Here is a 14,237-nt window from a genome sequence, read left to right as displayed (position 1 = left end):
AATTGAAAGGTCGGGAAGGTGGGTATAAGTGATATTTCCAATTTTTTCTGTTTCTTTGAAGAACTAAGATTATTTCTTATATTACTTGCTTTTCAAATGAGTCCTACTGTGCACTTATTTGTACAGCCCCAGTCAACAAAAAGTAAATGCCGATGAGGATGAAAGAAATACACCCAACATTTTCAAACTTGCCTGACTACAGATATATTGTAAAATCACCTTCTGGTCAAAGATGCTAGGGCTTTCCAGGCTCAGTGTAGTTCCAGGAGGACCTGCAAGTTCTTAGTACAGCTGGAAGTTGGTATTCAGGTCACCCCTTCTGCTCTCCTGCGCTGTAGTACTGTGCAGAGGACTGTCCCCAAATTCCTCAATCTGTATACAGTAATCTTATGTGCCATCATCTGGATGGAGAGTGTCAGATAGCTATTTTCTAGGCACCAGCTTTGAAGAGACAGGAAGAGAGTTCATAAGAAATTAGACAGAGGGAAGAGTTGGGTTTCTTGGAGCAAGGCTCGTCCTTTTTGCACTCAGGTCTATGCTAACCACCAGTTGCCTGTGTGCATGCACAGATGTAAGTTGTTACAGGTCTTACAACACTGCCCTATGCAGACGCAATTGGAGGAGAACAGCAGGGCTAAATCCTGTCAAAGGTTTCAGCGCCATAAAGTTATGGACTGCAACAAGCACACTTTGGATGTCTGTGCCCTTTGCTAATCTTTATTTTGAAAACTCTTTGACATGTGGCCTGTACTTTTGGGCTCTTCTCATGTCACAGTCTTGTGCTTAGGAATCGTGGCAGAGCTGATAACCTGGGCTGAATCCTCTGCTCAGGCTGGCTAGGGCACAAGGTGGGGAGTGCTGGTTTGAAACTTGAAAGTTGAGGAAGGAAACAGGCTGTTCACTTTGTTGGCAATTGCTGTTGGATGGACAATGTTGTTTGCTGTTGATATCTACCATGATACTGCCATGAGATTGTTGGGAAACAAGATCTGTACTGGAGGTACTTCATCCCATGGTTGAGGCTGCTGTGCCTCTGCTTGCCTTTAAGTGCCTAAGACTTATGATGCATCTACTCTAAATATTTGCGTGGCATATACGTTATTGATAAGAATACTGCACGAGAACTTAAAGAGCTATAAGGAATAATATCCTCATGTTGTACAAAGTTCATCCCAGCTGTGGTTACATCATAGTAAAAGGTATTGCACAAAGAATGAATCTAGCCCATTGCACTATTTTGCCTGTCACTGAAACACTTTCTCCTGCTGTTGTCTTGGGCTAAGACTGGGTTTTGGAAGTGCCATGCACCCCTGATAGTTCACACTAAAATGTTCACTGGCAATGGAGGACTGGCTTCAGCTGTGTCCAGCAAGGTAATTAATGTACCTAGCTGTGGGTAATAACAGGCTTGTACACCATGTTCTGTTGGGGTGAATTAAAAGCAAGTGCAATTAGTGCAATGGAGGAGGAAAAAATGCATTTGATTAAGGTAGCCAGCAAAACTTCAACAAACCAATTGAGCTTCATTATTTAACAGCTGTGTGACACATGTCTTGTAAATAATTTCACACATGCAGAACATTATCATAGAAACTGCAGATTTCATGCTAAATTTTCCAATCTTTGGCTCTTGGTGCGTTCTAACCTCTTCCATTTGTGTAAGAATTATGTGTGACATTTCTCAGCTATTTTAAGAAGTGCTGCAGCATACCAATCATACAAAATAGCAATCATAGTCCGTGAAACAAGTAGCAACTGCAGCCAGTAACTCAAGCATTTGGTTAACATTACTGCTGTAGATTTACTGTATGTTCTCTACCTACATATCAAGAGATACAACCTTCTTAACATCTTACGGAAATGAGATGAGGCTGGATGACTTTCCACAGTAATTCATGGTGTCAGGCCAGGATAATGTTGGCAAGATCCCCTGACAGAGTAAATGAGGGTTTTTATTACCAGTGGGGACGCGTCAGGGCTTTCAGTAATCCCTCTGGCTTGTGCATTTAGCGCAACTCACAGCAAGGTGCAGAAAACAACAAAAAAGAATGCTTCTGATAAATCATTTTGTTAAGTAGCCTTTAAAAGCTGGTGTTTTACTGCTGAAGGAACAGTCCGCTACTCCGCTGTAGAATTATTAAGATTGTTTCTTTGCTGCTGGAAGCAGTGTTGGACCTGTATGTCAAAACACTGCAGCCTCTTTTGCTTTGTATTTTAGACCTCCTCTCCTTCCTTGGTTCTCTCCTCATTTCTTAACTCTGCTTGTGCTGAGTGCGGAGCACTTGGTGACATTGCTTGATTTTTGGTGAGGCGCAGAGAGCATCAGCCTGGGAAACAGCAGAATTTTGTGATGAAAGTGGAGCGACTCCAGCAGAGCGGGTTTCCTCCAGCAGTTTGTGTTGGTCTAAATCTTCATTTCTTTTTGTCTGGGCTTTACTATTTTATTATGTTTTTCTCTCTCTTTGTCTCTAAGGTGCATATCTGTCTCTTTCAAACCGAGTTCCTGGGCTATGGATCCAGGCCTGGACCCCACTAACAGTGCCAGTTAAACAAATACAGTTTCATGAATACAACAGGAGGTCTGGGCTGAGTCTGATCACTGCAGAGTAACCGTGCTGGTTGTTAATAGGTTTTTCCTTCCTTCTGCTCTTCAGCTTTCCCCCAGTTGTGTAGTTTTCTCCTCAGCTGGCCTGGGCTCAGACACCCGCTGGCAGCAGCAGGGTGCCGGAAAGGTAACAAGCTTCCTTCAAATAACATTCTCTGTGCTCAGGAGGGATATTAACTGAGGGCTGGCTTCCAACAAGTGCTGTGTCAGACACAGGAAAGCTGCTTTTTACCTCTGACTTCCCCTCCTGAACGGGGATTTGGGGATGGAGCTGTAAACCACATCTCTTATTTCTTATTCATTTGAATCACTTGAAGCAATAGCTGTTTTTTTCCCTCCTTTTGCTGTATGACTCTTTTTTTTTTTTTTTTTTCCCCCTTTGCTTTCCTGACTGGCAATCTATCACTGAAATGCCTGCTCTTTTCTCCTTTTAATGGTTCTTCCTCTTGCAGTCCTACCCATGAATACAGCCTTGAAATTTGAAGGGAGCTGACTCCTGCAAAGGATTGTATGCTCTCCAGTAGAGGAAGTAGGCAAGAAAAATCACACCTGTCCCTTAAAAATGGAGCCACGTAAAATGGGATTAGTAAAAAATGGGCAGTTTGGGAACCTGATAATACTCTTCTTACTATTTAACTTACATAATGTTCTAGTTGCAAATGAGTCCTCTGTTTCTGGGAAGTGCAGAGGAGAGGAGGTTAACGTGAAACATCTAGGTTTAAGAGTACAGTTTGTCGTGATTAGCAAATCAAGGAAGTCTACTTAGATCTACTTTTTAACCCTGTCAAACATAGGTTTTGTCTGAGGACCAAAAACTATGTCTAGTGCTCTGAGGACATGCATTTTGAGAATGTTTCTTTTAAGAGGAAAGTTAACCTAGCCCTGTGACAGCTTGATGTTCACGAAACTGCTCTGTAGTTTTTGGTAAATGTGAGATTTCTTTAATCTTTCTCTATCTGATATCAGTAGTTCACAGTGGTAAGGTAACCCATAATGCCCCAGCAGCCACTGGTGCCAAAGCTGAAGGCAAGGTGGTAATACAGATATGACTAAATAAGCGTGTGGGTGGGTGAGTTAAACTTGGAACATGAATTACGATGGTTCTCCATGACACACAGGAAAAGTTGTTTCAATAGTGCTTACCTATGTACCCAAGTGGACAGATGCAGTCATACTGTCCGATCTGGTTGAGACACGTTGCCCCATTCAGGCATGGATCTGACACACATTCATTCACTTCCAGGTCACAGTGCTTGCCTTGGTAGCCTGGGACGCAGTAGCAGGAGTATTCACCAACCCCATCCCTGCATACTGCTCCATTGTGGCACGGTTCGGAAATGCATTCATCAAAATCCATTTCACAGAGTGTGCCTGTGTATCCTGCGCTACAAAGGCAGGTGGGCCCAGCCAGGCCATTTTGGCAGGTGCCTCCATGCTCACAAGGGTTTGTGTCACACACGCTGATAGCTGTTTCACAGGTAGGTCCATTATACCCAGCAGGGCACTTGCAAGTAAAGCTGAGGTTTCCAGCAGAGCTTAAACAGGTAGCGTGTTGAAGACAAGGGTTTGAGGAGCAAGGATCAGGGGTTTTACTGCAGAGTTCCTCCACACTGTCCACTGATGTGTCTGCACAGTGGCAAGTATTGTCTTTACGACCAGCAACGCATGTAGAGTTCTTTTGGCAAGAGTTTGACAGGCACCTGGAATCATTCCTCGTGCAAAGTGACTCTAGAAAGGAAGCACAAAAATTCCTGAGGACTTCCACAGCATTGGGAGTAACCAAGAGTGAAAGAAGTGCAACTCTTAACACAACTGTGCTTCAAAACCAACAGCTCCAATTGTAGGCTGTTGAGAAGAAAAGAGGGCTGGTAACTGTGTGGTGCATATTAGTAGACTAATAAATGTAAAATGAAAACAATTATGAAAATGTGAGTAGGTTGTAATTTCCTGTTCTCGCCTCTTCCAACAACTATGGCCTGGAGTGTCAGGATTGCTTAACACTATATTAAGAGTACAGTTGCAACAATATTGGTGGTTGTCAACAGATATCCAGCAATATGGAATGCATTTAGGTATATTTAAGACAACTTTTTTTTTTTTTTTTTTACTAGACAAAGGAGTTGAACCACATTTTTCAGTTCAGTACCACTTGGTAGTCTCTTGTGGTGGAATTTTTTTGTATTAGATTTCAACAAAGCTAAATGACTCGGATGCAGTTATAGCTCAAGTAAGTGGTTCAAACCACCATGGACTTTGATTTTGACTTCCTGATTATAAACAGTAATTTGACAGCTGTACAGCATTTCCATCACAAAGAATCTCCCAAACACCTGAGATTCAAAATAGCCCTCTGAGAACTTTCCAGCCTCTGAGGCTGGAAGGACGTGGTGAACATGGTATAAATAGCTTCCTTACCCTCCAGGAATGGAGTTCCTGGCAGTAATTAAAGGCCACTAGGAGTTGCCTTGCTGCTGTAAAGACTGACTGACAATAACAATAGCTACTTCTCACTTCCCAATCAAGGAGGAGTGAACTGTTACCAGCATTGTTCATATTGCACAACTGAGATACACTGATAGACTTAAAGCAGTGAAAGTAGTGAAGGATGTTCTTTCTAGTAAAAGAAAACAGGAATTTTGCCATGAAACTGTATAACTTTTAAAATCATGATGAATTGTCTCCATAACAAAATAAATGGCTGTATTCAGATAAGCATAGCTTATATATGTAGGTATATACCTTCTGCCCTAAATTCAGTGTTAGGTGTACTAAGCAATAGCAACAAGGTGCCAAATACGGGGTGCCTGAGGTAGGTGTGTTGACCTGGGCTGAATCCTCTGCAGTCACAGCTTTGCTGCCAACAATGTCAAGTGAGCTAGACTGAAGCTTGGGTACTTTTATGTGTGCTATAATCAGGTCTCCCATATGCAGCACAGGCCTAGGTGAAGAGTGCAATGGGGTTCTATTGATTAAATTCATCTCATAATATCATGTTGCTTCTGTCATGACTTGCCATTGCTTTGGTGTGGGTCAGTGGAAAAGGTGTTAATCATCAGCACACATCCTGCAGCATTTGGGATTTTTGTTACGTATAAACTGACTCAAGACTGTGGATGGAGATGGTAAGACCCAAAGGGATGATTGCAAATGGGGTGTTTGCTCTAGACCTCTATCTTGGTCTAAAGGTCAAGCTTTGGAATGCTGTGGAGAGGCTAGTGGAAGAACTGGAGTTGCCTCCAAATACTGTGCTAGTAAAATGAAACAATGGCAGATCAAACTGCATAGACAGTGATTAATGGAAAGAAGAAAGGCAAGTAGTTAGTTAGTGACACAAACCACCTAGAAGACAGGGACCATATAAATACTGACTTAACAAGCCAAATGCTTGTACAGTGTTTAACTCCTACTGATCAAATTGGAAAATCTGATCTGGAGTATAAGAGGAGGAGTTCTATCCAGTACAATTTTTTCTTTTGCAACTGATTTTCACCATAAGAAATCCTCTGCTGTATAGTGAACAGCTGAATACCATCAGACTTCTAATGTGATTATGATGTGACATTCCTCAAAATATGAGGGTAAAACTGTAAAAAAATATTTTGCATATTGCTAGGAAAAAAAAAATTGTATCACTGGAGGGGAAAAAAAGCAGTCATATATTGGCCAAGAATCTATGAAATAAAGCTGAATGTTCCTTTGGAGAGAAGGTAGTGATTCAGAAGGGAAAGACTAGTGGGCTGGAGAATGAAAGTTGCATTAAATGATCTGTATGAGAGTCCTGTAAACATCCTATTTTCTTCTTTCAGTTATACTTTTATTCTGGAGTCTTGTTTGGAAATAGGAAGGGTATGTCTTCTACAGCAGTTACTTGAAAATGAATGGCAGAACAGTGTATGTTTGTGCAAATAGGGTGTTGTGGATGAGCTGAACATCTTGGAGAAATTCAGACTCATCTACCACCAGTCTCTAATTTCTCCCTGGTTCTTGGAACTGAGATTCAGGAGGGTGGACACAGTAGAGAAGGAGATGGGGCACTGAAAGAGAAGCAGCATGTAGAGATGCTTATCAATAACTGGGGCTAGACCAATACTGATAAAGTCCTGGGACAGATCCCTGGCTGGGCAAGTGAGAGGCTAGGGTTGGTCACCTGAGGATAACAACCAACCACTGAGAATACAAACTGACTGATGAGGGTGCATTTTCACAGTGTGTATTTTAATACATAATATCATTTAATCTGTTTTCCCAGGAAGGGGAAGTGGAGGAAGAAAGCCTCAGAGGGCTTTACCAGCTTAGGAAAGACAGCTTATGTAGATATGACACTATGATAATAAATGGGGAGGTTGGAAAAGTTACCTGTGCTTCATTGTTGTGCCTTCTGACTTGAGGTGTACACAGGAGCAGCAGTGCCTCTGAGAATAAGAAGCACCAACCTGAATGAACTTGATGCTCATAAATAGGTGCATTTACTGAGTCAAGTACCTAATTAATACTTGTTTGAACAAGCAGAAGAGAGATTTATGTAGTAACATCGATTGTAAGTGACATCATGATTTAAAACAAACTAACAGTTGTCTTAAGGATTACATAGAAATAGTTTCTTGATTGTTTCTTTTGGGGTGTTGCATGTATAAGTAAAACATGAGAAATGTATTTTGTTTGAACTATTTTTAGCTGTTGTCATGCTCATACATACCAGACATGCAGAAGAGAAATGTCTAGAAAAGGTATGGTCTTTTCTTGGTAAAGATTATCTTTATTTAATGCAGGCTAAGATAGACCTGATTAAGAAAGCAAGCTAGACGTTGATTAGCAGGAGGAGAACTGGAGCTTTACCTGCTGTTCTTTGAAGGAAAACGGGACAAAAATAGTACTTCTGATTTAGCCTGCCTTTAAAATGACCATCCCCAAACCTGTTAACATTCCGTTTTGCACTGGGAACAGATAGTTCATCCTAACACGGTGTCAGTTTTACTTCCCCCAGCTCACAGCTCTCACTGAATGCAAAATTCAAGACATTGGCCATGGTGTACTGACTTGCTTCACAGTCAGCAGTCTCATGGACCTTTCTGCTCCTCAACACACCCTCGTGTATGTTCTGGTGTCCTAGTTTACACCATTTTATATATTACTGTGCTGATTTTGGCTGGGATAGAGTTAATTTTCTTTGTAGTAGCTGGTATGGTGCTGGTTTGGATTTGTGCTGGAAACAGTGTTGATAACACAGGATGTTTTAGTTACTGCTGAGCCAAGGCCTTTTCTGCTTCTCACCCCACCAGCAAGGAGGCTGGAGGGGCACAAGAAGCTGGGAGGGGACACAGCTAGGACAGCTGACCCCAACTGGCCAAAGGGATATTCCAGACCATATGACATCATGCTCAGCATAGAAAGCTGGGGGAAGAAGAAAGGGGCAGTTACGGTGTTTGTCTTCCCAAGTAACGGTTACACGTGATGGAGCCCTGCTTTCCTGGAGATGGCTGAACACCTGCCTGCTGATGGGAAGTGGTGAATGAATTCCTTGTTTTGCTTTGCTTGTGTGTGCAGCTTTAGCTTTACCTGTTAAACTGTCTTTATTTCAACCCATGAGTTTTCTCACTATTACCCTTCTGATTCTCTCCCCCATCCCACTGTGAGGGATGTTGAGTGAGCGACCAGCTGTGTGGTGCTTAGTTGCCAGCTGGGGTTAAACCATTGCAATTACCCATGTGTTTCGTTTCTTTAGCCTGGATAATAAAGAGCTTACTGCAATCTATTAATTACAGTTAAAATGAGCAAAACTGTTCCTTAGGAACTTTGGCATCCCACATTTTTCTTGGGATTGCACAACTTTAAAGAGCTTTCCTTTCAGTCTATGTACTTAAAATTCATTAAAATTGCATGTTTGAAGAAACATTGCAAATTTGAAGAAATTAACTATGAGCAAGTTACAACATTATCTAACTATTGTACTGTGTAAACTACAAGAGGTGAGGTCTATCATTCAAGTGCTGCTTCAGTAGGACCACTGTGACATGAGAAGCAATTTAGTTAATTATTACTGCTTTTCCAGAGATAATTTGCATGCAACAACTCAATTTGTTGTAATGACTATGTGTGAGAGAAACTGAAGCATTTGCCAGTCTGCAGTTTTGATAGCAACATGGTAGCTTTGAGCACTGGTTTAAAAAGCTTCATAGCTCTCTGAGGCAGTAACAGTGGATGGAACATGAGAGAAGGGGAAAGAAAGCCCTGAAAGCACAGTCTGTAGTGAAGGCAACCAATTTGTCTCCAAGGTGACACCACAATAGGAAAAACATGAAACAGAAAACCTTCCCTGGATTTTTTTAAACTAGTATCTTAATTTCAACTCCTCTGGCTAAAATAAATAAATAAATAAAACATATTATTATGCAGAAGTTGCGTAATAATTTATGCAATTATTACGCAGAAATTGCCAACAGACAATTCAATAAATCCAATACTCCCTAGAGGATGCTTTTGTGTGATTTGTATTACAAGCTTACAGCAAAGCAATAAAGTTTTTGGAGTTTTATCTTCATTCTAATGCGCTGTGCCATGTTTTTTTATTATTTGTATAGTTCTTGAGGAACACAAGAGTTCTGAAGGTCTTAGCAGAGATGTAATCGCTGTTGAGTTTTAGCTTACTTGTGATTTAAAGGCTAGGACCAAGAGTTTTTGTTAGGGGTGCTGTATGGTAGTTTTGCCCCAGCAGCAAAACTGCATCTCAAAAAGGTGATCATCAAAAGCTATGCAATTATCGTACTGTGGTTATCAAATGGCATGCAGTTCACCAGGACATTCCCATGATTTTTTTGAGAAAATCCTAAATGTTCCTAAATGACAGGAGTGCTTCAGAAAATCCTTGGATCCTGGACCACTAGTTAGAGCACCATTTTCCACCTATTTGAGACAAGTTATTTACAGTACCTCCCTTCCTGCCCCATGGAAACTCCATTTCCTGCTGCTCTGGAGCGATGTGGAAGGATGGATTTGGGAACATATTGAGCTATTGATTGCTGTGTGGAAATGAGGGAGGAAGAAGTTCATAGCATGTGGAAGCTGAACTCCCCCGTGCTCTGCAATGTGATGTGGCAGAGTATGACGGTGTCTGATTGAAAGGCTGGCTCAGTTTGAGCCGATGGCTATAGAATATTCTCTACCATGTTTGCAAAAAGAGCTCTAAGGGATAGAAATGTTTCAGTGTTTTGGGGAGCTTGATTTTTTGTAAGGCTGCAGAGGGATAACCTGAAAAGGCCTCATGTTCTAGCTCCGATATGCAAAGGAGTCATTTTCATTCTTCAGCAATTAAGGTCTCTTCAGCAGTGACTTGTTCTGACAGAGAGTCTTAAAACTTGTAGGTAACATTAGAAAAATGGAAACAAAATGCTGATCACTTTGGATTTACACTGACCGACACTTGAGATAATTATCAGTCTCTTTATAAACATTGGTACATTAATCTAATTATGAGTGGAATTAGTGCCAAGCATTCTACCTCACGGTTAAATCTTTTAGATGCAGATGAGATGTTTAGCACTAAAATTCTTTGCGGTAAAGCTTGCCATCTACTGGCAAATCATCGGTACTACTAGAAACATGTCAATACCTGAATCTTTTACAAGAACTAGCACAAATTACTGAATGTAAGAAATGACAAGAAAAAGACAGTAATATTTTTCCTCTTGGATAAGCTTATTTAAATTCATTAAAGTGATCTTGTTAGTGTATGAATAGTTGAGCTTATATAGCTAATCAGCACTAAAAATGCACAATTTTGACTAGTAAAGACTTCTCATTAGTGATCAGAAACCACTGTAGTGATACAAACCAATTTTTAGGATGTTGGAAATACATGACAATGAGAATAGGAGGGAAAAATTAAATTAGTGGGAAAGTTAACAAAAACAGGGCAGTTTTGAAAGGGCCAAAGCAATTTGGCATAGATCTTCTGACTCCTGACAAGGAAACCAGGGTTCCTCAGTAAAGCAGGTAATGTTGAAGAGCTCATCTGTATATCTTTCCTGACAATTTGGAGGTTTTTTTTCTAGATCCTGTTTGAATCAGAGACCTAGAGAGTTCATGTGTTCTTTTCAAAATATTCTGCTATCTTAACTTGATAAAATCAAAAGTAAAGTGAATTGATGATCCCCAATTCTGAGAATCTGATTAGCAATCTCAGCCATTCAAAGCCCACAGAAAACCCCTAGCAAACTGTGTTGGGTTGTGTCAGAGATATTTTTCAGCAAAGACTTGTTCTTTCAGGACATGACTCTTCTACAAGTTGGTAAAAGATCATAATCATCAGCAGCATTTAAAATCAAACTTCAATCACTGCTAATCATGTCGTTATCAACTGGAGTTCACTTGACTGTGGTCATGCCTGCACTTTGCTAATCATCTCATCATGCCAGGAGGCTGCTTGTAATTTGCAATGCTATTCTTCAAATGTGCTTCCTTCCCCTGAAGGAGGACTCTAAGCTTCAAAGAAGCTCTCAACACTAACAGCTTCAGAGTCTTTTAGATATGCTGCAGAGATTTTTCTGACCTTCTTAACAGAGCCAGTCTATCTTCTAGGGAAAAAAAAAAATCTCTGAGAAGATAGAGAACTTCTTGATATCCATAGTCATCAACATCGATGAGTTTGAGGAGGATTTCATTCTTTTTTTTCTTCTTTTTTTTTTTTTTAACAAAGAGTTATTACTTCACATGTTTGAATTAAATCTAGGAAGCTACACCAGCTAATGCAGATAAAGCAGTTCACAGTGAAATCTGACTTTTTATAAACTCATACATTTTGGAAAGAAATAGGTAGCAAAAAACCAATATGCTGGTTTACGGGTTGAGAAATGAAACTTTAAAAATACTGCTAAGGAAAAAATGATCAAATTACAATAGCAAAAAAAAAGTGTTGTTTGGTTTTTGTTTTGTTTTTAAAAAAAAAGAACCCAGATAATGTGTGTTTTGGAGGGGGGGGTGGTTTTTTAATTTGCTAAAATAGCTTATATAATTGACATCTTGCTTGTGGTCAGTCACTAGAAAAATAAAATTTCATTGGGATAAATGAAGCAACCATTGCTTCTCTTAATGCTATTACTTCAATCTGTCTTCTGTTGAATCAAAACCAGCATACAACATTTTTCACAACTGAAGGCTTACCTTATGATCAAATAAACTCAGTAAAGAATTCATGGGATAACTTATCGGTAGAAAGGGTTTAGATAGCCTGGTGTCTGGAGTTAGAAATGAGAACCTTCAATGCTTGTGTTCATTTCTTGTTTAAAACTTGCCCCTGGGATTTTAAAACAAGTGTGTGAATTTGTGTCACTGAAATATCAAGCTCTGTGACTTTAGTGAGAATGACTTTAGTGAGATCTTGAAATAATTAGCATTTAACTGGAAATATTAAAATATTGCCCGAGGCATTTAGTGCTGCATTGAAGAGCGCTTGGCTTTGGTATAACTAAGCATATCTCCATTTATCTGCAGTGCACCATGGCATGGAAAATACAGTTCATCACTATGACAATAACTTCCTTGCAAAGACAGCCTTAGAAAGTTGTGGGTGTGCATATACATTCAATCTTGAGGTATCTTGAAGAACTAGGGAAGAGATGAGCACAGCTGCATAATTGACAGTGACAGAGATTGGAATCAGATACCTTCACCATGGACTGAAAGGCAGAGATGCCATTCATGGATCAGCACTTGGCAGATGGGGAAGAAAAGAACATGAAACCATGCCATTCTGGATAAAATAGAGCCAGGTAAGGGGCTCTCTTAGCCCTCAAAATAGCTTTTCCATCGAGGTTCTCTGTGAATAGATCATTTCAGTTTTTCCACACAGTTCTGATTTCCAGACTAAGGTCTCAAACTTCCTAAGCATTTCACTAACACTATTTTACCCCTTCCCTTCCCATCTCCCAATACGTTTGTATACCATCTTTATTACTTAATGTAATGAGTGGCTTGTAGTTACTGTAGTGCCATTTCTCCTTTGCAGGCTTCACCTGGGAGGAAAGCACCAGCCCCAGGACCTGACCTTCTCTATATGCAGCTGGAGTTATTACTCAATCTGCTCAATGAAAAAGCTTACCTTGGGAAGTTATGAACAATCTTTGGCCAAACAAGCAAGCACTTATTGTTGTATGTACAAATATTGTGGTCATAAAGGGTTAATCCTGAATCTTTAACTTCAGTTGCGTGTCCAAAACATCCTAGCATGTTGTTATAGAAACCACTTTCAGGCTTTACATCTTGAATCATGATTATTACCATAGTAACCACCACTGCACACAGGTAGAAAAGAAAAAAAGGCGGTTACACAAATATTCCATTTCTATCAAAAAAGGCAATTTTGTTTTCAAGTACATTTGTATCAGCAAAAACAAGGAAAGTAAATTAACAACTTATTTCCTGAAGCAGAAGTATTGTATGTTAGCATAAGAGTAACATCTGAGTAGCATTAAAATTTTTAAAATGCTGTTTTGGAAACACTTTAAGATTAAAGCTTCAAATTACAGAACTCGTTATTAAATCAGTGTCTCTATTTCACTCTTCTCCAAACCTTCCTGCGAGCTCACACTAATTTGGTGCTGCTCCCCAAGAATGAAGGCTGTTACTGTTGGCTGTCGCTTTTCTTCGGTGCCTTTTAACTTTGTGCCATCCCAGCCTTCCTTACCCTATCGGCACTTCAGCTGCAGTGGTCCTTACAGCTGCGCCGACTGATGATACTAAGCACAGCAACAATTTGACAGGCTTTCCTACAGAGCAGCCGTGCCAGGACTGTTTTATCACACCGTGGCAAGGTGTGTTAGTTCAAAGGCACTCGCCTGGCGTGCGTGCACACGGCTGCTTTCCAGCTAGAGCAAGAGTGCTGGAGAAAAGAGGGGAGTGGGTGCAGCTCATTAGCTTGCGAGTTGTGTTGTCAGCAGTGGACAAATAAAACAAACATCTCAAAAATGAGGTAAATGTTTTCTTCCAAAAGTAAATATTTTTTGGTTCTCACTTTATTTTGCACCATAGCCTAGTGCCTGTGTTGGGAACAGGAGGAGAATCAGGTGCAGGAGCTGAGCAGGGCTCCTGCAGATTGGATGGGGAAGATTTTGGGTTCAGTTGGACATCAAGGCATGGTGCTACTAGCAATGCAAATGGACTGGTTTCTAATGTGAAAAGAGTTTATTCACTGCTTCTTTATGTTTAGCACTGCAGCGCTGCAGCTTAAGTTGATAGTGCATAGTGATCATCGTGCTTTTACTATGCGCAGATATTTTTGTTTGTATAAGATGCAGGACAGTGGCCGATCAGGCCCAGAAGGGAGCTGATAGCCATTACAGTAAACAATGCAGACGCTGAACTGATTTCTGCTGTGCAGTCCCAACAACTGTATACACTCCATCTGAACATAACTTTAATAGTTTCATGATATGTCTCCACATTCTTATCTTCTGAGTCTGCAGAAGAGTAAAGACATGAGTGTAAAGAGGTGTTCCTTCTCCCTTTAGAAGTAGTGAAATTTCTTTTTAGTTGAATTCACACAGCAGAATTTATTCTTAATACTACAGAAAACAGGATTCCTCCACACAGGGACATGGGAAATAAATAGGAGGTGAGCAACAACCATGATACATGGTGG

At 40.4% G+C, this 14,237-nt stretch overlaps 1 protein-coding gene and 1 long non-coding RNA gene across 7 annotated transcripts in view; one reads left to right on the top strand and one right to left on the bottom strand.

Annotated features, from left to right (window-relative positions):
• Positions 1-14,237, bottom strand: part of CRB1 (crumbs cell polarity complex component 1) — a 114,709-nt gene that overhangs the window by 74,778 nt on the left and 25,694 nt on the right. For 5 of the 6 annotated variants that reach the window (XM_030033472.2, XM_030033476.2, XM_030033474.2 and 2 more), the window contains exon 2: positions 3,749-4,333. In XM_030033472.2, the coding sequence (XP_029889332.1) occupies positions 3,749-4,333 (585 nt within the window). Of the gene's footprint in view, positions 1-3,748; positions 4,334-12,698; positions 12,807-14,237 lie in introns of those variants that run through there. The other variant, XM_030033473.2, reaches the window with a different exon arrangement.
• On the top strand, positions 12,099-13,127 carry LOC115349345. The gene is made up of 2 exons (XR_003926063.1): positions 12,099-12,369; positions 12,606-13,127. It is a non-coding gene; the product is annotated as an uncharacterized LOC115349345 (long non-coding RNA).

This window comes from Aquila chrysaetos, chromosome 12 (genome assembly GCF_900496995.4).
Source record: "Aquila chrysaetos chrysaetos chromosome 12, bAquChr1.4, whole genome shotgun sequence".
In the NCBI taxonomy this organism is placed as follows: domain Eukaryota; kingdom Metazoa; phylum Chordata; class Aves; order Accipitriformes; family Accipitridae; genus Aquila; species Aquila chrysaetos.
The sequence above is the reverse complement of the archived record's forward strand: the minus strand, read 5'-3'. Positions and strand labels throughout refer to the sequence as shown.